Source organism: Giraffa tippelskirchi, chromosome 1, assembly GCF_054371585.1.
Source record: "Giraffa tippelskirchi isolate mGirTip1 chromosome 1, T2T-mGirTip1v1.2.pri, whole genome shotgun sequence".
Lineage (NCBI taxonomy): Eukaryota > Metazoa > Chordata > Mammalia > Artiodactyla > Giraffidae > Giraffa > Giraffa tippelskirchi.
This window is the reverse complement of record NC_137275.1, coordinates 178,425,618-178,449,977: the sequence shown is the minus strand read 5'-3', so window position 1 is coordinate 178,449,977 and position 24,360 is coordinate 178,425,618. Positions and strand designations below refer to the sequence as shown.

The following is a 24,360-nucleotide window of genomic DNA, read 5'->3' as shown; positions in this document are numbered from 1 at the left end:
GTGGAAACTCTAAGCCCTGAAGATGGTGATTTTAGAAGGTGGAACCTTTGGGAGGTGATTAGGACATGAGGGAGGAGTCCTCATGAATGAAATAAGTGCTCTCATAAAAGAGGCTCCAGAGAGATCGATCCCTAGCCTTTTCTATCATGTAAGCACACAGCAATAAGGTACCAGCTATGAACCAGAAAGAGGACCCTCACCCAACCATGCCAGTGCCTTGATCTTGGGATTCCCAGCCTCCAGAACTGTGAGAAATAAATTGCTGTTGTTCATAAGCTACTCAGTCTGTGATACTTGTTATAGCAGCCCAAACAGACCTAAGACAGTGACAAATAACTTTAGGTCTCTGGAACTTACTACTGACCTCAAGAACCATGAATATTTTGTTGGCTGTCTCTATCACATGGTAGAGTTGACATATATGCTGATGTCTCAGGTTCTTCAAGGCATCAATTTCTGTTTTGACCCGAGGCAAATCACTCTGTGACAAAACATTTTATTAAATGAGCAATAAACTTATTTGGAAAATATTCCAACCCCCAATATCAACAACTGTAATACTAAGTAGCAAAAGCAGTCGATGGCCTCAAACCAACTTGCTCAACAATACAGAAATAGAGAACAAAAACTTATTTCTGTGCACATTTTCAAAAGGCCCTGAGGGTTTTACAAAGGAAAAGTTCAGTCTGAAGCAAGAGTACAACATCCAGAAAAAAATTAAATAATCTCAATCCCTATAGAAGGTTAGCATTCCAAACAGGAAAAAGGACAGGAACACTATCCAGTGTGCACGCCTAGGCTACCACTTCGTTCTCCGCAATGTCCATTAAGAAGCATCGTGAAACCTATGGCTGATCCATGTTAATGTTTGATAGAAACCAGTGTAATACTGTAAAGCAATTATCCTTCAATCAAAAAATAAATTTTTTAAAAAAGAAGCCTGCTGAGCTAAAAATTGGTTAATGTAGATAAAAGGTATTCACTATCTCAGCCTTCAAACTTTTCAAAGAGCTTAAAATTTTTCAAAATAAGAAGTTGGCTGGGAGGAGGATAGCCAAGTTGAAAAAATTTTAAAGTCCATAGTAACGATAAAAATCCAGACATCCATTTAGTAAACAAGTAATATTTTATTATAAAAAGTGACTCAGTCTAATGATCAGTGGTTTCAGATCCAATTAACTTAGGGCCATGCAACCTGATATTAATTCTTAACCCAAGAAGTTGTAACTTTAACTATTCTGATATGATGATCTTTTTTTCTTCTTTTCTGGGGGGATGTGGGAATCTGATGACTAAAACCCTAAAAATAATTAAAATATTTTTAAAGTCCTAGGAAGTAACTAAAATAAGCATAATAACAATAGGAAATATAAAAACCAGTTTAGAATTAATGAATATCATCATATTGATGCTTTAGAATAAGTTTTGAGTACTAGCATGTTACATCTTATAATAAAAATTCACATTTTATCTGCTATTAAGGTGTTTGCTGGGTCAAGTAAATAAGGTACACTAAAGTTATAACTGAAGTTTATTGCTTAAGGGAATTAATCAGTTTTGTAACCAATGTTTAAATGATCAAGAAAAATGATTTTTAATACCTTTTCATTAGTTTAATAAACACAGTATTGAGCACTAAAAACGAAAACATTGAAGAAGAGCCTGAATTGTCAGTTGACAGGTTATTTAAAATAATTCTGATATAGATCACTTTGTGATTTTGGCATATATTTCAGAAGGAGTTCAGAGAATTGAGTGACACTACTATAACAAAATATTCTCTTTAACTTATTTATATATGTTAATCAGCATTTACATCCTTAAAAATAAAGTAACAATTCATATTAAACTCTGCCAGGCTCCTCTGTCCATGGAATTTTTCAGGCAAGATTACTGGAGTGGGTTGCCATTTCCTTCTCCAGGGGATCTTCCCAACCCAGGGATCGAACTTGCATCGCCTGGGTCTCTGCATTAGCAGGCAGATTCTTTATCACTGAGCCACCAGGGAAGCCCTCTTAAAACCATAGATTTATACATAACTGGCTGTGGAAATGTTATTTTAATAAAAGAGCAATAACTAGAACATTAGAGAAAATTCACTTTGTAATTCACAAAACTGATCTATGAATATTTTTAAATTAATATTAAACTTACCCCTAGTGCATTTTTATCCATGATTTTTATAGCTACCATTTCTCCAGTGAGGATATGGCAGGCAAGTTTGACCTTTGCAAAGCCACCTAAGTATAGGAAAATGTATTATGAAGAGATAAGAAAACTAACTTAAATATCATCAGCAGAGCAAACTGAGAACTCAAGTACAAATACCTTTCCATGTACTTTATAAAGCTCTCTTAAGCTATATTTTCCTGAAGTTTGTAGCCCTTTTTTTCATATTGCTTCCAAAGCATTAGCCATGATCCTTACCTCTTCTTATCCAATGACTGGCTAAAGATTCCTTTTTGCCATTATAGGCTATCTTTAATTTTGCAATTAGGAAGAAGTACAAATTTGTTTTATAATTCTTTAGAAATTTGTTTTATAATTAACATTGCAATTAAACCCGCTTTTTAATTAACACTGTCAAAACACAATATAAAGTTGCAGAGACAAAAGACAAATAATATGAAACTTCCATTCAGTTTTAAAACTGAAAAAATAAGCAATTATGTTTCAAAATAGGCTCAAAAGCTGGGTAAATATCTACATTCAGGTATCTGAAAGACACAAACTTAGTACCTCTAAAAAGAAGTTCCCAGAAGTCCCTCCCATGGTGTTCCCCATCTCAGTAAATGGCAACTCATCTTCCCAGATCAGGCCAAAAGCCTGGAAGCTATCTTTAGCCTTTCCCTTTTGTCTCACACCCCATACCCAACTCATCAACATAGCCCATTGGCTCTGTCTTCAAAAATTTATTAATGTTTACTTTGGGAGAAATGAGGCAGGCACTGAATGGAAATGTTCTATGTCCTGATCTGAACATATGGGCATATATGAGCCAAAACGCCACCAAATGTATAACACTTTGCTTATTTTACTATGTATTATGCCTCAATAAGTTATATTTATATGTACATATGTGTGTCTGTATACAGAAGCCCACCCCTTTCTATACACAGAATCCCACTACCTTCAATTCTATCACCATCCATGTCACCATTGTCTCCAGTATCACTCACCTAAATTATTGCAGTAACTTCCTAACATCTATCTGCTTCTGCCTTTGCCCTCTCCCAACCAGTCTTTTCACAATCAAGTAGCCAGAGTGATCCTTAAAAACAAAAGGTCAGATCACTCCTTGGCTCAAAACTCTCTAGTGACTTTTATTCTAAATAAAATGAACTACAAGACTTTTCCTACAACTTACCTCTCTCTTGTTCCACTTTTTCTTACTAAAATAAGTTCAAAAAATTTTAAACTATGTAAGTTAGGCTAAAAAGCTCATGGTTTGCCAGAAACCAACACAATATTGTAAACCAGTTATCCTTCAACCAAAAATAAGTAATTTTTTTTTCATTTTTAGAGTCTTTATTGAATTTTTTTATAATATTGCTTCCGTTTTGTTGTTTTTTTTTTTTATTGAAGGATAATTGCTTTACAGAATTTTGTTGTTTGCTGGAGAGGATGTGGAGAAAAAGGAATGCTCTTAGCACTGTTGATGGGAATGTAAATTGATACAGCCATGATGGAAGATGGTATGGAGATTCCTTAAAAATAAGTAAATTTAAAAAAAAGAAAAAAGCTCATGGCTGCCCCATTACACTCTACTCTCAAATGGATGACCTATTCTCTTCAAGGAAAAATTAATTACCTGTTCCAATAGTTTCATATAATTCATAGTATTTGAGAAGTTCATCATAATCTTTCATAGTCCTCCTGGAAGTTTACTCAAAATTATAAAAAGAACCTGTAAGACAAAAACAGTACACAATCAAAAAGGGAACTACTAAGAGATTATCTCCTTCACTCTTGTAGCTACAAATATAAATAAGTCTCAGGCATATAAATCATACTGAGAAAACTGATTAGCCATAGGAAAAAACAAAACAAGACAAAACTAGATTCCTCTCACTCCATTCATAAAAATCAATTCCAGATCAAATAAAGACAAATATGAATGGTAAATCTTTAAAAATTTTTAATAGAACATTGTTATCATTTCAGGATAGAAAAGGGTTCTTTAAATAGACAGAGAAACGGTTAATCATAAAAAATAATCAGACTGGGATGTTCTCATCAAAACGTGAACAATGTTTCCCACAGGGCCTGTCCATGACCATGTAAAGAATGTTTCTATGTGAAGCAGTTAAAATTACTTTCTTTTAATATTAATTTTTATTTATTTATTTGGCTGCTCTGGGTCTTAGTTGCTTGCAGGATCTTTAGTTGTTGCAGCATGCCAAGCATGTGGGATCTAGTTTCCTGACCAGGGATCGAACCCAGGCCCCCTGCATCAGGAGCACAGTCTTAACCACTGGACCACCAGGGAAGTCCCTGAAGCCGTTAAAATGATAATGTTCTTTTATTTGACAGACTGCTGCTTTCTCACCAACAACACCCTTAGCGCTACCTCATTGCTCCCACTTCCTTCTTCCTCACATAGCCAAAAGCTGAAATGCTCCTGCTCTTTGATAGTATCCATTCCAAAACTGGTCCTTGTTTCCCCAGCACAAGCCCAAACCATATAAGCCCCTTTCAACCCACTCTTATTGAGATGCCCAAGATCCTAGGGAGCAGGGTTCCTCTTGCTGCAGCAAGCTAAGGACACCTAATGTTTTTAAATTATAGATGTGTTCCTAACGGTTTGTGGTTCATACACCTTAACAAAAATTACTAACTCGAATAGAATGAGAGGAAGAGAATTCCAGAAAGAAAGAATTTAGGTGCAAAGATCCCAGAGGAAGAAAAGGCTGACATGTACTGAACTGAGGCTGCTTTCAGAAGTACCAACAAAAAGAAATGCAGATTTGGCACTGAGACAATTGGTTAGGCATATGGGGAAAAGGAACACTGCATCTCTACCTCACACCACACACAAAATCAATTACAGGACTGGAAAAGGTCAGTTTTTATTCCAATCCCTAAGAAAGGCAATGCCAAAGAATGCTCAAACTACTGCACCACTGCACTCATCTCACATGCTAGTAAAGTAATGCTCAAAATTCTCCAAGCCAGGCTTCAACAATACATGAACCGTGAACTTTCAGATGTTCAAGCTGGTTTTAGAAAAGGCAGAGGAACCAGAGATCAAATTGCCAACATACGCTGGATCATAGAAAAAGCAAGAGAGTTCCAAAAAAACATCTATTTCTGCTTTATTGACTATGCCAAAGCCTTTGACTGTGTGGATAACAATAAACTGTGGAAAATTCTGAAAGAGATGGGAATACCAGACCACCTGACCTGCATCTTGAGAAATGTGTATGCAGGTCAGGAAGCAACAGTTAGAACTGGACATGGAACAACAGACTGGTTCCAAATAGGAAAAGGAGTACATCAGGGCTATATATTGTCACCCTGCTTACTTAACTCATATGCAGAGTACATCATGAGACATTCTGGGCTGGATGAAGCACAAGCTGGAATCAAGATTGCTGGGAGAAACATCAATAACCTGAGATATTCAGATGACACCACCCTTATGGCAGAAAGTGAAGAACTAAAGAGCCTCTTGATGAAAGTGAAAGAGGAGAGTGAAAAAGTTGGCTTAAAGCTCAACATTCAGAAAACTAAGATCATGGCATCTGGTCCCATCACTTCATGGCAGATAGATGGGGAATCAGGAGAAACAGTGTCAGACTTTATTTTGGGGGGCTCCAAAATCACTGCAGATGGTGACTGCAGCCATGAAATTAAAAGATGCCTGCTCCTTGGAAGAAAAATTATGACCAACCTAGACAGCATATTAAAAAGCAGAGACATTACTTTGCCAACAAAGGTCCATCTAGTCAAGGCTATGGTTTTTCCAGTGGTCATGTATGGATGTGAGAGTTGGACTGTGAAGAAAGCTGAGCGCCAAAGAATTGATTGCTTTTGAACTGTGGTGTTGGAGAAGACTCTTGAGAGTCCCTTGGACTGCAAGGAGATCCAACTAGTCCATCCTAAAGGAGATCAGTCCTGGTTGTTCATTGGAAGGACTGATGTTGAAGCTGAAACTCCAGTACTTTGGCCACCTGATACAAAGAGCTGACTCATTTGAAAAGACCCTGATGCTGGGTAGGATTGAGGGCAGGAGGAGAAGGGGACGACAGAGGATGAGATGGTTGGATGGCATCACCAACTCAATGGACATGAGTTTGAGTAAACTCTGGGAGTTGGTGATGGACAGGGAGGCCTGGCATGCTGCAGTCCATGGGGTCGCAAAGAGTCGGACACGACTGAGCAGCTGAACTGAACTGAAAGACTTTAAAGACAAACGTTTAAAATATATACAGATAAGGCCTTGCCTATACCAGACATATACCTAGGAGTGGCAAGAGGAAGAGCATGACTATAACAATTAGAAAAGTTAGAATTAGAAGAATACAGTTTCACGAAGCCAAGAAGGAAGGAAAAAAGCAAAACTAGTAAAAGAAAATTTATAGGAAGCAGATTTCTAAATAAATTTGAAAGCGCTCCTATACAGGTCAAGTCCTAGGACCTGAGTTTAGGTGCTACAAAGTGGAGATTTCTTATAGGTAGACCAGCACAGCACACCAAGGGCTCTAGAGATCACAAAGGACTTTGAGCCAAGGCCTAGCTAGTGATGAACTCCTTTGCTGGTCTGACCCCTGTGCCCAGAGCTTCCTGTGACCTAGCAGTGGACTAGGTATGGCACTATAGGGTTCAAGATGCCAGGACCCCACTCTCTGTAACACTTAGGTAAGTATATGCACAGCCAACTGGGACTTGGGTAAAGTTCCACCTGGAAAGGACAGAACTCATGTATATCCTAATTACTACCACTCCGTAGTGGAAACCTGGTGCTAGTGCTCATTTCTAGAGCCAGATAGCCTCCCTTACCAACTGGGAGAGTTTTAGCAAATCTGCTGAAGGCTCTGGGGTCAGTTATGTAGCCAGCACCATGTTTACTAACTTTAAGTTCTCTGTCCTTCATCCTGGCTCTTCCAGAGCCGAATGACCAGCGTGTCATTAAATCTTAATAATGGTGGTAACTTTGGAAGACCTACAGTATGGTCTAGTCTCAACCTTAGGACTATGGTGAGTTTATAAAGGAAAAGATAGAGTAACAGGGAAGGTTTTCACTATAGTGAAGATGGGCCATCTTCTTAAACTGAGGTGGAGAAAAAACTGAATGAAATTATCAAAAGCCCAAGAGCCACAGATGATCTTTTTCTAAAGATCTCTTTAAATATCCTCTTAAAATGCTTCAAGTACTCTGACTCCATGAGTCACTTTACTTGGAGATAAAAGGTAGGTTATTTAGCAAGTAAAAAGCCTTCAAAAATTTAATCAGTGAAATGAACACTAGAGCAAAAGTTTTGGAGGGAAAAACATCAAAACTCAAGAAAACAATCAGCTTAAAAAATGGTTTTAGTAGCAATGTCAACGTTGAAATAGCAAGAAAGATGAAGATCATGGGAAAAAGACCGAGATACAGTAAACAATATTAGTCATTTTCTAGGAAGAACTGGCATTGGACCAACTTAATAATCAGGTTGAACTTTTAATCTAGCAGAATCTGCACAAACAGCGTAGGGAAACAAAAGAAGGAAAGTCTGGTCCTGATGCTAATAGAAAGCTGGTGATATAAAATGAAATATTTCTGCTTCAAGTGGCAAAAGTTGTTCTAGGCAAGGAGACAATACAGAGGACATATTTATTCTTCCTGGGCACCTGAGATACAGGATGAGAAATATCCTTAACAGCAGTACTAATTCGGAAACCTTTTAAAGGGCATTTGTCACTGGAGCAAATTGGGAATAAAGTGGAACCACACCCCCAAAGACAGGAATCACAGGACTAAGAATTTTTAAAACAAGTAAAAATAGCAGTAAAATACAGAGGTCAATACAAGGCTAAGAAATCTTTGGGATCCTAATGAGGGAGAAGAGAGTGAGCAGGATATTGGAAATGGAGGGATGTCAGGCTATAAATCTGTTTAGAAAGTTGTCTGATATAAAAGTAGGCTATCAGGTTCCTTAGAGAGCAGAGCCCCAACTAATGCAATATTGGTATATTCAGAACACAGGGGTTAAAGAGGAAACACAAATAGACATTATGAAGCTTAAAAACCATGAAATGGAAAATGTTCCCCAGTGGCCTAGTGGTAAGAATTCCAGCCTTTCACTGCTGTGATCCAGGTTCAATCTCTGATGGGGAACTGAGATCCTGCAAGCCGCATGGCACAGCCAAAAAACAAACAAACAAAAGACCATGAGATGAAAATAGACAAAGGAAAAGGAACAGGCCTTAGGAAATAAAAGATGCTAATTGCCACCATGCACATGCCTAAATTCCATACAAAAGACTGGGCTATTTTAAACTGCCACACTCAGAAAAAGAAAGCAACTGGTATGATGTTGGAATTGATTTTCCCAGATAAGGGATATAAGAGCCTCTTAATCAATGTCTTGACAGATTTTTCCCAGATGGGTTTTGAACTTTCAGGTTATAGCCTCCAGTCAACTAGCAGGGATCGACTTGCATCAGTATAAGACTGAATCACATACCTCCTCTTTTTTTCTTCCTTTCATTTTCGTATCTACTCCCTTCCCTCAAATCATACCATGTCTTCAGGGAAGTAAAACTAATGTGGGCCTAAATTATATTTATTTAATCCAGGTAACATTATTTTTGCTACTGTATAAGACAACTAGTGTTTATATTGCAAACTGCTATAATGATAGCAGATTTTACTTGGCTTGTGGAAGTAGAATTGATTCTAAATCTTCTTAAGTCTCCTTTCTGTTTATCCTCTGGAGTCTGGAAATACAGAATAAAGACACGTGACTGGAGTTATCCAGCTGCTGCTAAAGGAGGTATATGATTAGTTAAATGTGGAAGGGAACCTCCCAACTGTGGATAAGGAAGAAGGAAACTAGACCCCAATCAGACACCTGATTGTCCTTCTGAATGTGACTAAATAGAACTGGAACTATATAAAACTGTGGTCCTGAACTTTTCTGAGGAAACAAGGAATGCCTAGATAGTGGGAGGAAGTTTATCAGTAAATTTTACAGGATAGCAACAAATTGGGGGCATTTTCTTACCAACATAGTCTTATTTGGGCTATGCTATTAGCTGCTGTGTAGTACATTTACATTATCTAGTGAGCTTGGTAAGACATTGATGCTGAGGATATTTCAAATGAGAAGCAGAATACAGAATGTCTTACAATGTGACCTTGTAATACATTTAATTAACATCCAGTTCTGCTCCCTTGCAGAGGCTTCTGGGAACACCAACAGAGAGACATTCATTCCCAAAGGCAGTAAGAGATTGATCTGATCATCTCCTTGGTCCACAGTAGATATACTGACAGGATAGATCAACTGGTGAGACAAGCCCATGAAGGTGCAGTGAGGACATTTCTGATTTATCCTACACAGCACAGAAACAGAAACCAAAATATGAACAAAAAAGTGAGGAACATTAATCTTTAAGCAAAACTCCAGGCACCTGTGATGCTGCCCTACCTTCCCCCTTTCCCTTTCCATTACCGAAGAGATATACCAATGGTGGAGCTCAGAGAGGCCGGATCACTCCCCTGGGACGCTCTCCTTTGGAAGTCTCCCTTTCCCTACTGGTCTTTCGGTGAGAGCCACTCCTTTTACTGCTGTAGCATTCGGTGTATACTCCCCTTTCAGTGTGAGTCTCTTAAGCCACTACTTTGAGAAGGTGAAGGAAGAGGAAGGCTTTGGACTCTGAAAAGGTGGTGAAAAGACATAACACATTTCCTTTTTCACTGAACTGCCCCAGTAAATTGAGTTGTATGAACAGAAACAACTTGAAATCCTTCTTTGAACGTCTTTCTCGGAGACCGTCAAGGTCGTGCAAACGTGGAATGGGAATTCACACCTATTCCAGCCTCCTAGGTGGCAAGGGCTTCCCCTGCACACCTCATCGATAACCCGGAGGAGGATACGATCACTATCCCCATTTACAGCGGAGAAAACCGGGGGGGTCAGGAAGACCAATTATCTCATCCAGGGAACCGAACTCGCAAGGCGGGGGCTCCTGAAGTTCCCGATGAGCCAGCAGCACACTGGGCTCAAGCCGCTGTCCCCCGCGCTGCGCAATGCCGAGACCTCGGCCCTCACCCACGCGGGACACACTGACCTGAGGGCGGAGGGCTGGGAGGGACTGAACCAGACAGACAGACGCACTGGACTGCAATCCCGAAGAAAGCGACGAGTGCAGAAAGTTCCTAGGAACCTTTGGGATGGTCTGGTTCTGGCCGTTTCCGCCCGCCAAGGGAATCAAACCTCGCGCGCCGGAAGGGGCGGGGGGTGCGGCGGGGGCGGGGCTCATCGGGGACGGTGCGGTCCCTGCGAAGAGGGGCGGGGTCGCTCGCCGGCTGAGAGGGGACTTCAAGTCTTCGTAGTCAACCTGGAGTGTGACTGAGGGCACAGAAGATTTGCCTGGTGGTGTGGACGTACAGAGTTTCCACATATTTAAACTTTCTTAAGTTCTCCTTCCTAAAATTAATCTGTAGAGAAGTCACTAGTACTGAATGTTCTCATTTTCGTCCTCCTCTTGCCTCATGGCCCTTCTCTCATCCAGCGAAAGACAAGTATACCTCTGCCCTCTCCACATCTTACTATAAACTGTGTTGCCAGGAGGAATGAAATCCCCAGGAGCCATTAGATAACTCAAAGTAGCAGAAACACCAACCTAGCATCACTGTAAAGTCCTTCTAATACTTTCTACCGTTTGATCATTATTTATGTGACTTTCACCTGATGTATGAATTACAATTGTAATGATAACTCGATCCTGTCGTAAAAAAAAAAAATTTATAGCAAGAGTAAAGAAAAAGTATTAAGTATAAATTTATACAAGTGTTTTTAGGGGCTTCCCTGGTGGCTCAGGCGGTAAAGAATCCGTCTGCAATGAGGGTAGACCTGGGTTTGATCCCTGGGTTGGGAAGATCCCCTGGAGGAGGGCATGGCAACCCACTCCAGTATTCTTGCCTGGAGAATCCCATGGACAGAGGAGCCTGCTGGGCTCCAGTCCACAGGGTCACAGAGTCGGACACGGAGCTACTAAGCACAGCACAGCATACTACAGTAAAATATTTTCAAGCAAAAAAAAAAAAGATTACACTAAGATAACATGTGTGAAACCTAAATATGAATTATAGGGAAAATAAGCAAGTTAAAAAAGAAATCGCATATTTTGTTTGTGTATTTTTTTTTAATAATAGTAGGTATCAAATCATCTGGTATTTCCAATCCATTGGATATCTTCAAAGGAGTTATTGCTTCACTGTCTGAGATTTACAGTAAACAGTTGTTCTAAAATACATAAATACAATTAATCCAAAAATTAAAATTTTTGTGGACTATGCAAAATCATGAGGAGAGCGTGGGCGGTGGAAAGCAATTCGGTGTTTACAGCCTGATCCCAGCATTATGACAATACAGTTGAAACCTAAAGGGATAGGTTTTAAAGATGACACAGCTCTAAAAAGTTTGGAAGCCTTGTAAAGGCAGGTTTGGAAGCCTTGTAAAGGCAGGTTTATGCAACTTTTGCCAGGAATTAGGGTTAGCAAGATCGCAGCGTGGATGGTCCTGGTCATCCAGCCAAGAGCCAGAACAGATGTTTCTATGGTCCAGTAAATATAGAGCGGTTCCGCGCTTCCCCACCTGCGCATGAGCAGTAGTCGCAGACTCGGAAAGATGGCGGAGGAGGAGCTAAGAGAGAAGATCCCTTTGGTTCTAGAAAACCTCCTGAAAAAACGGAAGTTTTATCAGGTCCTTGGAGCCATCCAGGCAAAGCTTTTGCAAAAGAAGGAACAGAGGAATGGAAAAGAGGTCAAGTTTTAGCGATTAGAATGGTTCCTCCATGATTCCTGGCCGAAACTGTGTGACAACCGACCACAGACAACTGAAAGTGAAACCTCTTGGCTTGAAAGTGCCAGGTAAACATTATTTGGTCTCTGTTGTAGTCATCTAGAGGATTAATGGGGTGAGTTTACTGGTGCAGTGGACTATTGCAGGACAGCCTGAATAAGATTTTCAGTTATGTCTTTGTGAAAGTAACCCTTCAAACCATAAAAACACTTCCTATTGTGGAACCTCATGTGACCTGGGCATTTCCAAATCTGAAATCTGAACAAGTCTGTTCGGAAACTCATCTTGAAATGTGGACAAGCCAAGGTCAAGAATAAAACCATCCCTCTGAGAGACAACACAGTGACTGAGGAGCACCTGGGGAAGTTTGGTATTATTTGCTTTGTCAAAACCTCATTCATGAAATTGCCTTCTCAGGGAAGAATGTTTAGGCAATCTCAGGGTTCCGGGGCCCTTTCCAACTCTCAGTGGCTCATCAGGCTACCACAAATAGAGTGGGTTTCCTCAGGCAGATGGGCTCCCCTGACTATGGATGTGAATGCATCAGTCAGCTGAATCAGCAGCTGAACTAAACCCAGGATATCTGAAAGCATAGTGCATTTGGAAGCATGTGTTTTTGTTTTCTGAAATTGTTACCCAATATCTTCAAAGTTTATTTTCTCTTCTATCTTCAGAAACTGGAGGGGGAAAGTTCAGGGGAAAGATGGTGATATTGGCACCCCAGTTCCAAGGAAAAATTCCTGTGTTTTCTGTGTTGGTCACTTTCCACCTCTGAAACCAGCCCAAGACTCATGCCACAGAGGAGGGATGCTTTGTCACATCTTCTATCCTGGGGTTTAATGAATGAATACCTAAGCATGAACACAAGAGAGCAGTGGACCAACCCCAGGGGGCGTACTTGAACCTATTAAGAATGCCATGGTAAGGACTTCCCTGGTGGTCCGGTGGCTAAGACTCCACACTCCCAATGCAGGGGGCCCGGGTTAAATCCCTGGTCAGGGAACTAGGTCCCACATGTCGCAACTAAGAGTTTTCATGCTGCAAATAAAGATCCCAAGTGCCATAACTAAGACCCGGAGGAGCCAAATAGATAAATAAATATAAATAAATATTAAAAAAAAAGAATGCCATGGTATATTACTGAGTCCCTGTGCCATCTATGACTCAGGGAAATGCCCACCATTTAGTTCTGCTGGGCTTCAAGATGGAATTTTCTGGTTTTCCTTATGGTTTCTTAAAACCCAAGTCGGGAAAGAGTGAGCCATTTTCTTGGTTTGGCATGGATGAAATTAGCACCATTTGGTCTTTCAGGCCCCAGACAAGTGGCATAATTGGACCCTTTCCTTATATATTCTAGAATCGAGAAGTATTGCCCTCTACCCTGCAGGTAGACCAACACTCATGGAGATGTTAGACCTAAAAAGGGGGTCTGATCCTGCTTGTGTTTGTCATTGGTGTCCATCCCTAAATGGGCCTTTCCTCTGCTCCTAACACTCCTATCACACTTGCTTCAACTTGCCATCTAAGTAGGTAGCAAGGATGTGCCAGGCCAAGCTTAAAAGCTGAAAACATGTTTAACTATTGTATCCCCTGGTCCTTTAAGATCAGCTCTGCTGCAGTTTGGGTTCATGGGGCGCTCAAACGTGTTAGTCCAAAGTTACACTGCTCACTACCTGACAGGTCAATAAATGGAGAGATGAGTTGTTGGGACAAGGAATGGGGACTTTATTCAGAAAGCCAGTAAACCGAGAGATGGTGAGCTTCTACCCCCCAAAACTGTCTTGCTTGAGTTAGAATTCAGGTTTCTTTTATACTGATAGGAGAGGGAGTAAAGTCAAGTATTTCTGGGTTCCCATCAGCCTCCAGAGGGGCTGTGTTAGTTGTTCACAGGTGGGCCTGGTCAGCAAACAAAGCTTTCTTAGCTTAATGCTCATTACCTGGGAGGCAGATTCCCAGACATGGGCCGTTATGTATAATTTAAGTTTATAGACAACATCCCTTTAGTGATGAACTTGTAATAGAATATAAAATGTTCTTCCCTGTTACACGCATAACTGTGGGATTGAGTTGGAGGTATTAACAGTGCCTTAAAATGTGTCAAATTATGAGGTAATTATGTTGGTTGCCCCAAGAGGTAACCTGCCAGGATTACATGTTCTAGATGTTACTCTTATACTGTGAAGCATTGTGAAATCAGATTACTTTAAAAATGATGTATCAAAAAGTCATGGGAAAAGAGTAGTTACAAGTGTGGAAGTCCAGGGTTTATATCCTGGATCTTATACTAAATATGAGAATGTTCCCATTCTTACCTGTAAAATGGGGTTAATATAGTCTAGCCTGTCTGCATCATATGGTTATGAGTACTAAGGAAAATAACCATTTTTAACTTAAAATTCTACATAAGTAAAGGAGGTTATAAAAGATATAATTAAAAGTATGGTGTGAAAAATTAGATATCTATTTAAAAGTTTTTCAAAATCATGTGGAGTGTGCATATTCAAAAGCACTTGAGTGTTTCTGAATTAAGGAGAGTAATTATGCTGCAAGAGGAAAGGGTTCAGTGCAGGGAGGCAGGGCCTGAGCTGTGGGACCTGACCTGAAAGAAGTGCCTGCCCTTCTGTCAACCTGTTTCCTCAAATGGACAGTAAGGAGATTGGATATGATTTTGCTGCTCCCTGGTTTTTGAGCCACTAAATGGGTGGGTCAGGCTATTTGGAGTATAACATCTCTACCAATAGTAACACCATTAGCATAATAAAACCCTCTACAATTTTTTGAATGATTAATATGCATTTATATGCATCCTGTCTATAACCAAGTGTCTGCCCCTCCCACATAGGGTAATTTGTGCTGATCATTCTATAATCAGTCACCAGTGTCTACCCTATGCCTCAACCTGTTCAGGGCAATGCCTGAGGAAAGAAGAAAAGAGAGATGGCTTCTGCCCAAGGAAACTCAAACACAGACTAGCAATATCCTTAGAGCAACCAACTCTAACAAAGGACCAGACAGAAGCACTAACTGTTAATACAAGTGCACTCATTCATGCTGGTTCAAACTCAAAATGGGGAGCAATTATCTCTAACCAAGGGACTGAAGTATTTTGTACTGGAGTTAGGCCTTGGGGGAAAAAATAGAAAATTTTGACGAGGGAAAAGCATTCCCCAGATGGGGAATTCTGTGTGCAGAAGCACAGAAGCAAGAAAACACAAGTCTCCTGGGAGAAAGTTATGTTGGATGGAGTACAGGAAACAAGGGGTGTGGCAGGAAAGGAAGAGCCAGTAATCAGGGAACTCTTGGTGAAGGGCTGGCCTTGTGTGCCGTGCTTGAGTCGGGAGGGGTGCTAACCAGGAAAGAGAGATGAGCAGTTGTGCGTTTCAGACAAAGCCCAGGCAGCCACTCTGCCCACATAAAAGTATCCATGCCTGGCAAGGCACGGCAAGAGCTGTGCTTCCCTGGTGGTGGAATGAATGACTGAATGTCAGCACCATTTGTGGCTGAGTCATCAGTGGGGACGAGAAGCAAAGGTCCATTCATTACAGTGCTGTTTCTCTTCTGAAGCGGTTGAGGTTAGCATACCTCAGGCTACAAATCATGCCTTGATTCTTATAAACAATCCAAGAGAAAATGGGAAACCACACAAAATTCAGTTTGGGGCCATCGTTCTGCTGGAAGAGGAGACAGCTCAAAAAAAAAAACCTATTAAAAATACTTCAGGAATTTGAATGTGAAAACTACTTTGGGAGTTTGTTAAATTTCCTAATTTTGATAAATTGTAGGGGTGTACGAGAATGTCTTTGTTTATAGGAAAGCATGGTGGGAAGATGATGGTGGTGATAGGACAAAATGTAGAATTAGTGAATCTGGGGAAAGGGTATATGGGAATTCCTTGCTCTGTTCTATTCTTGCAACTTTCTAATAACTTTGAAATTATTTCAAAATTAAAAGTAACCCCAAAATGTCAACGTTTCTTTTTTTTCTTATAGTATTTAATTTATTTATTTGGCTGCACCAGGTTCTAGTTGCAGCACTGGAGATCTTCAGTCTTCATCTGCAACATGCAGGATCTTTTTTTTTTTTTCATGCAGGATCTTTTAGTTGGCATGCAGGATCTTTAGTCACAGCATGCAAACTCTTAGTTGCAGCATATAGGATCTGGTTTCCTGATCAAGGATCAAACCCAGGCCCCCCCTGCATTGGCAGCACAGGGTCTTAGCCACTGGACCACCAGGGAAATCCCAGGAATATGTTTCTTAATTTTGTTTGTCCCTTAGCACTTACCACAGGGTCTTAAAATTACTGTAATTAAAAATGTCTTATCACTTTCTTTTAATATTAAAAAAAGATTTAATATACATATTTATTGATTGATTTGGCTGCATTGGGTCTCCATTGCTGCACGTAGGCTTTCTCTAGTTGCGGCAAGCGGGAGTTACTCTTCTTTGTGGTGCTCCAGCTTCTCAGTGGGGTGGCTTCTTTTGTAGAACCCGAGCTCTAGGGCACAGGCTTCAGTAGCTGTGGCGCATGGGCTTAGTTGCTTTGTGGCGTGTGGGATCTTCCTGGACCAGGGATCGAACTTGTGTGCCCTGCATTGGTAGGCAAATTCTTAACCACTGGACTACCAAGGAAGTCCCTACAATATTTTTAGCTCTTGAATTCTATTCTCTGCTAGACAGTGTTCTATAGGTTGTATATACATTATTTCTAATCCTGCAGAATAGGTATTCTTATACCCATTTTACAAATGAGGACACTAAGTTTCAAGAAGTTTAGATATCTGATAAGAATGAATCAGGAATCCAAAGCCCAGGATTTTTCAGCTGTAATTCTCAGTTAATTTTTGCTGAATAAAATTTGAGAGAAGTTTGAACAATTTCAGGTGCAATACAAATATAAGAGACTTAATGAATTACTGAGAATGATAATGAACACTCTGACCTAAAGAGCACCTTCATCAGTAGGCAAAGGCTAAGTATTAATGGGATACTACGTAACCAGTTTTTCAAAAAGAATTAGGTAAGTATATTGCCATTAGGGTCACTAGATAAAATTGCAACATACTGGAGACATATTTACACTTAAAAAAATCCACTATTTTATCCAGAATTCAAATTTAACTGAGCATTTTGTATTTTTATTTGCTCTATCTGCCAACCCTAAATGCCATGAAATGATGTCCATTTTTTAAGTAAACAAAATAAGCTGCTTACTTAAATTGTACAGTGCCATTTGTGTTTAGAGAAATGTGTAAGTATAGGAAAAAGCCTATAGGAAGGTTATACGTTATAGTGTTAATATTCTCTCCAGAAAATGGAATTAAGGTAAGTTATGGCAAAAAGACTTAGTTTTTACTTTCCATACTACTATAATGAGGCTTATTGTATTGCATGTATTTTAATTGAAATCTTTATTGAGATAATTGTAGATTCATACACAGTAGTGAGAAATAATGCAGAGAGTTCTCTTGTATGCTTTGCTACATTTCTCTCTCAAGTTGGAAAAAAAATCCCTCTTTTTTTCTAGACTGCTACTTATTCTGAACCTGTTGACACCTATTGAGTATCTACAATTCAATTCCATTCTGACACTATCTGAAATTAGCATTAGCATAAGAGCTTAGTCCCATAAAACTGATCCCACTTCAGATGCCAGTCTGGAGTTGAGGCCTCCTGTATTTCTGACCAAACAGTTGTAAAGGAGGGGTTTCCATGACCCCCTTCTTGAGTTGGATAATCTGATAAAGCAGCTTGCAGAACTCAGAAAAAGAGTTTATCTACTACATTACTGACTTATTATTAAAGGATACAACTCAGGAACAGCCAAACAGAAGAGATATCTAGAGCAAGATGTGGGAAGAGGCACGGAGCTTCCATGCCCCCTCCAGGACCATCAGCCTCCTGGCACCTTGATGTGTTCAGCAGCTTCTGTGAATGCTTCAGGTAGGGTTTTTGATAGAGGCTCTTCTATGTAGACATGATTGATTAAATTATTGACCACTAATGATTAGCCCAACCTCCAGCTTCTCCTCCCCTCCCTAGGTGTTAGGAGAGTGGGGCTCAAACTTCCAACCCTCTAATCATGTGGTTGATTTTCCAAGTGGAAACCAGTCCCCCTCCTTAAGAGCTTTTTAGGAGCCTCTAGCCACAAGTCATCTCATTAACATACAAAAATACACTTACTACTTCAGAGATTACAAGGCTTTTAAGAGCTGTGTGACAGGAAAAGAGGAAGTGAGGAGGGCAGACACCAAATATGTATTTATTATTATGTCACACACATTGCCCCAGTGGTAACATTTTGCAAAACAAATTCATCCAAGTTGTCACATGTATCAATGGTACATTTGTTTTTTTGCCAGGTAGCATTCCATGATTGGATGTACCACAATCTATTTAACCATTCACCTGTTGAAGGACATCTGGGATGATCACAGTTTGGGGCTATTATAAAGTTGCTGTGAACATTTGTGTGTGGGTTATTGCATGCATTTTTAAAACTAATTTTTAGATCTAAGAATAACAGAACATATAAAAATGTTAAAACATCAACATGACACAAAAAAATAAATTGCAAAGCAAACAGCAAACTGGGAAAGATTTACAATGTATACATAGACTAACAAAATAAACTGGTAGCTGAGATTGCTTTTGGGGCTGGGAACTGGTTGGCTAGAGGAAAGAGAAAAAAGACTTCTTTCTCAACACTTTGGTTTGTACCTTTTGAATTTTATACCAGACTTGTCTATTACTCTCTCAAAACTGAATTGTTTTTTTAAAAGTAATACTTGCATTTAAAAAAGTGTTTTACAACAGATATGATTACTTATAATTTTAAAATATTGGAGGGGAGGCCTCCCTGGTGGCTCAGTGGTAAAGAATCTGCCTACCAATGTAGGAGATACAGGTTCGATCCTTGGTCCAGGAAGATCCCACATGCCACAGAGCGACTAAGCCCATGCACCACAACTACTGAAGCCTGTGCACCTAGAGCCCATGCTCTGCAACAAGAGAAGCGACTGCAATGAGAAGCCTGTGCACTGCAACTGGAGAGTAACCTCCGATGACCACAACTAGAGAAAAGCCCGAGAAGCAGCAAAGACCCAGCACAGCCAAAAATAAAGAAAGAAAATTATTCTTTAAATAATTTCATTTAAAAAAAATTACAGGGGCTTCCCAGGTGGTGCTAATGGTAAAGAACCTGCATGTCAAGGCAGGAGACATAGACACGGTTCAGTCCCTAGGTCAAGAAGAATCCTTGGAGGAGGGCATGGCAACCCACTCCAGTATTCTTGCCTGGAGAATCCCATGGACAGAGGAGCCTGGTGGGCTACAGTCCATAGGGTTGTGACTGAAGCGACTTAGTACATATTTTAAAAAAATTTTTAAGATGTTTATGAATAATCTTCTGTATGAAATAAACAGAAAAATCCCTGTATGTGGACAGTGGTTTCAGAGCTAGATTATCCTCTCTGAATGGCCTGTACTCCCAGAACCTGGGAACCTGGGCAGGAACTGTTGCTCTGATTGGAATTAATAGAATTTATGAAAATCACCAAAATTTAGAAATCTTGCCCACTCAAGGCATTAAATTGTATGTTGCCAACAAAATAAAATGTTTTCCTCAAATCTTTACCAGGAGAACAGAAACCAGCCAACTAAGACGGTCACAATGATCAGAGAAATACTAGTCCAGGAAACATAAGTTATCAGTGACAAAAGTGGGAGAGGAGAAACAAAAGTAAAAATAAATGAATGAGACCTAATTAAAATTAAAATCTTTGCACAGCAAAAGAAATCTATCAACAAAGCCAAAAGACAACTTACCGAATGGGGGAAAATATTTGCAAATGATATGATCAATAAGGGGTTAAGATCCAAAATATATAAATTACTCACACAACTCAGTATCAGAGAAACAACCTGATTAAAAACATAGGCAGAACACTTGAATAGACATTTTTTCAAAAAAGACGTACAGATGGTCAATAAGCACACGAAAAAATGTTCAATATGGGTAATCATCAGAGAAATGCAAATCAAAACCACAATGAGATATCACCTCACACTTGTCAGAATGGCTATCATCAAAAAAAACCACAAATAGCAAATGTTGGTGAGGATGCAGAGAAAAGGAAATCCTTGTACACTGTTGGTGGGAATGTAACTTGGTGCAGCCATTGTGGAAAACACTATGGAGATTCTGCAAAAAACTAAAAGTAGAACTACATATGGTCTAGCATTTCCACTCCTGGGTATATATCCAAAGAAAATTAAAACATTACTTCAAAAAGGTACATGGACCCCAATGTTCATAGCCGCATTATTTACAATAGCCAATATATGGAAGCAACCTAGATGTCCATCAACAGATGAATGGATAAAGATGTGAGATATATATATATATACATATATATATATATTAGAATATTACTGAGCCATAAAAAAGAATGAAAAGTTGCCATTTGCAACAACATAATGGACCTAGAGAGTATTATGCTTAGTGAAATAAGTCAGACAGAGAAGGGCAAATACTGTATGATATCACTTGTATATGGAATCTAAAAAATAAAATCAGTGAATATAACAAAAAAGAAGCAAACTCACAGATAAAAAGAGCAAACTATTGGTTACCAGTGAGGAGATGGAAGATAGGGGTAGGGGATTAAGAGATACAAACTACTATGTATAAAATAGGCTACAAGGGTATATTGTATAGCAACATGGAATATAACTAATATTTTCTAATAACTTTAAATGGAGTAGGATCTATACAAATTTTGAATCACTACATTGCATACCTAAAACTATATAATATTGTAAATAACACATCAATTTTCTTTTAAAAGTGGAGAAGGAAAGGGACCTGAGTGTAACATCAAGGAAAGAAGACCAACTTTTAAGAAATAAATACTGTGTATCCAGTCCCTGTGGTTGGAAGACTTGTCACCGGAGGAGAGACTGAGCAGGGCAGCAGGGAGAATTCTGAGCCCTTTCAGAGCCAGAAGGGACCGCCCCACAGCAGCCTCCTGTCCCCTTGCCTCTCTCAAAACCTGCACTCTCTGAGCAGTTTTCTGGCAGCTAGGAGTGGCCAGTCCCCACATGTCTACTGTCCTCCTGTGAAGGAATCTGCAAGCTCTGGCTTTCTCTAGTAGTCTTCTAGGAGTTTGGTGACTGCTGTAAGCACCCCAAAACTGGAGTCTTCTGAGTCTGTGGAGCCTGAGTTGTAGTTCCCAGGAGAATGCACACTCCACCTCTGTGATCATAGAGCCTTATGCACACATCTCCAGTAGTGCACTTAGCAGCAAGGCTCAAGGTCAGCTGGTTGAATGGTGCTCCCCCAGAGAGACTCTCTAACTCTAGAGACCAGGATCCATGTCTGTGTGGCTTATCCATCTTGATACACGGTAGAAGCTTAGTAAACTTTCTTTTTTTAAATAGTGCATGTATGTGTGAAAGAGAACTCAGCTTAATTTTGAATTTAAATCTCCATTCTGCCAAAGTAGCAGAAACATAGTCTTTTAGAATCCACCCTTCAGTCTCTCCCCATCCCATCAAGATGATGGAGGTGAGTATCTGACCCTTGATCATCATGACAGCCATGACAGCCTTGGTCATCATAGTGACAGCCCGTGCCAGTGACTGTCACTACTGCTCTCCTTCCTGAGAGCCAGGACCTTCACCCCAGAAGATCTTTGCCCCTCTGTGCCATCTAACAGTATGGAGATCAGGCTGCTCCCTCCTCCCAGACTTCAGCTTTGCCTCTTGGGGCTCTGTCCAGAAGGCAGGTCTTGTCTCTTGGAATGCCACCAAGATTTGTGTCATCAAGACTTCCCCTTTGTCTTTTCTTTCTTCCAGCCTTAGGGAAACCTCTTCTCTGTTTGAGGGAGGGGTTTGCCAAGCCCTGCTGTCTTCCACAGACGTTTTATCAATCCTTGAAGTCTTCTTTTTGGAAAGGCACACATTTTTGGACACCAAAGCAAGAGACTCATTTGATTTTTCTTTCTATCGCATTCCTTCCCTAGGGACATAAACAACAAAAAAAGGGCAGCACTTTGAATGAAGGAGGGTGTTGGGGAGGATGAGTTGAGGGGAGAATAGTAAACCACATGGAGAAAGGAATACTGTTAAACATCACAAAAATGTTCAGTTCAGTTCAGTCACTCAGTCATGTCTGACTCTTTGTGACCCCATGGACTGCAGCACGCCAGGCCTCCCTGTCCATCACCAACTCCTGGAGCCTACTCAAACTCATGTCCATTGCATCGGTGATGCCATTCAACCATCTCATCCTCTGTTGTCCCCTTCTCCTCCCACCTTCAATCTTTCTCAGCATCAAGGTCTTTTCCAATGAGTCGGTTCTTTGCATCAGGTGGCCAAAATATGGCAGTTTCAGCTTCAGCATCAGTCCTTCCAATGAATATTCAGGACTGATCTCCTTTAGGATGGACTGGTTGGATGTCCTTGCAGTCCAAGGGACTCTCAAGAGTCTTCTCCAACACCACAGTTCAAAAGCATCAATTCTTCAGTGCTCAGCTTTCTTTATAGTCCAACTCTCACATCCATACATGACTCCTGGAAAAACAATAGCTTTGACCAGATGGACCTTTGTTGGCAAAGTAATGTCTCTGCTTTTTAATATGCTGTCAGGATTGGTCATAGCTTTTCTTCCAGGGAGCAAGAATCTTTTAATTTCATGGCTGCAGTCACCATCTGCAGTGTTAGGTCGTAACAATTCAATACATAAATCATAATGGAAGAGAATATAAAAAGAATGTATATATGTGTATACCTGAAGTCACTTTGCTGTATGGTAGAAATTAACATAGTAAAACAACTGTACTTCAATTTTTTAAATAATTTTTTGAAAAACCTCAGTGCATTTTAAATGACATGTCAATGAATGAACATCCACACCTGCCAAGGAAACAGTGATCTTGCATTGTCTCCCAACTCCAATTCAGCTGCAGTACTGTGTGTGCCTGAGATCATGGCCATCAGAAGAACAGATCATTTGGAGGGTCATCTACAGTAACCAGAGCCCACAGAGCAGCCTTCTTAAAATAGCTTTAACTCTCCGTTCAGAAGCTATTCACGCCAGCCAAGATTGCCAGAATCCCTGAAACTGGGTTGTAGTGTGGAAAGCCCAACCTGTTCATTCTGAGGAATATTTCCAGGTTCAGGCGAGGCAGCAGGTCCAAGGGCAGTAAGATTCGGGCCAGTACATTAGGACCAGATGGGCTGCAGCTGAGGCACTTTGGCCTGTCTTCTTGGCCTCTATTGTGTACTCAGTCCTCTGCAACAGTTATTGTGGACCCCTCCTTGTCATGACTTCATCACAGCAGAGCTTCCTTCATTCTCCCTCCTCTGGGATGTATGTAGATCTGAACTGAAGGACAGAGAGAAAGGCTGTGACTAAGAAATGGCCATGGCCACAGTAAGAAGGCTCATTGACAGTCTTTATACCTCCAATCCTGTAGTCATGATACCCATTCTGCCCTTGAGAAGGCCATGCAAAGCCCTCAGGGGATCCCAGTGAGCTCACACACCATCAACCCCCAAGTCCAGAAGGGGCTGCACCAGGCCTGGAGCCTTCCAAATCAGGGCCTGGACTTTAAGATTCTGCAGTGAGCAGGCATGTGCCAAGTGCTTGCTGTGTACAGAGACAGAGGTGAAAGTGATACCGCTCACTCATTAACACACTCAACAAATACTCACTGAAGAGAACACATAAATAAGTGACTTCATTTCAGATTGTGACATTTCCTAAGAAGACTAAGTAGGGAGAGGGAATAGAAAGTGATGCAAAGAGAGAGTTGCTGTTTATTTTTATTGAGACATAGTTGATTTACAATGTTAGTTTCAGGTGTTCAACATAGTGATTTAGTATATTCACAGATTATACTCCATTAAAAGTTATTATAAGATAACGGCTATAATCCCCTGTGCTATACAGTATATCCTTGTTGCTCATCTCTTTTATACATAGTAGTTTATGTCTCTTCATCTCACATCCCTATCTTACCCCTCCCTCCTTCCCTCTCTCCACTGGTAGTCACTGGTTTATTTTCTATCTCTTGACTCTGTTTCTATTTTGTCACATATAGCAGCACTGTTTGCTATAGCCAAGGAATGGAAGCAACCCAAGGATCCATCAACAGACAAATGGATAAAGAAGATATGGTGGGGACTTAGCTGGTGGTCTAGTGGTTAAGATTCCAAGCTTCCAGCACTAGGGGTGCAGGTGTGATCCCTGGTCAGGGAACTAAGATCCCACATGCCTCACAGTGTGGCCGGAAAAAAAAAAAAAAAAAAAAGATGTGCTATATACATATACAATGGAA

General features: G+C 40.3%; 1 protein-coding gene and 1 pseudogene across 5 annotated transcripts in view; one reads left to right on the top strand and one right to left on the bottom strand.

Moving 5' to 3' along the window:
- The window catches only part of MELK (maternal embryonic leucine zipper kinase), a 75,172-nt gene extending 64,752 nt beyond the window's left edge, over positions 1 to 10,420 (bottom strand). For 2 of the 5 annotated variants that reach the window (XM_081508849.1, XM_081508881.1), the window contains exons 1-4: positions 10,282 to 10,420; positions 3,812 to 3,907; positions 2,155 to 2,240; positions 365 to 481 (exon numbers count right to left, since the gene is read on the bottom strand). In XM_081508849.1, the coding sequence (XP_081364975.1) occupies positions 365 to 481; positions 2,155 to 2,240; positions 3,812 to 3,869 (261 nt within the window). In that variant the 5' untranslated portion in view covers positions 3,870 to 3,907; positions 10,282 to 10,420. Of the gene's footprint in view, positions 1 to 364; positions 482 to 2,154; positions 2,241 to 3,811; positions 3,908 to 9,337; positions 9,544 to 9,662; positions 9,867 to 10,281 lie in introns of all 5 variants that reach the window. The other 3 variants (XM_081508865.1, XM_081508858.1, XM_081508875.1) reach the window with 3 other exon arrangements.
- A 1,423-nt stretch (positions 10,421 to 11,843) lies between these two features.
- LOC145513491 (large ribosomal subunit protein uL30 pseudogene) lies at positions 11,844 to 12,589 on the top strand (annotated as a pseudogene).
- Positions 12,590 to 24,360: the final 11,771 nt, after the last annotated feature.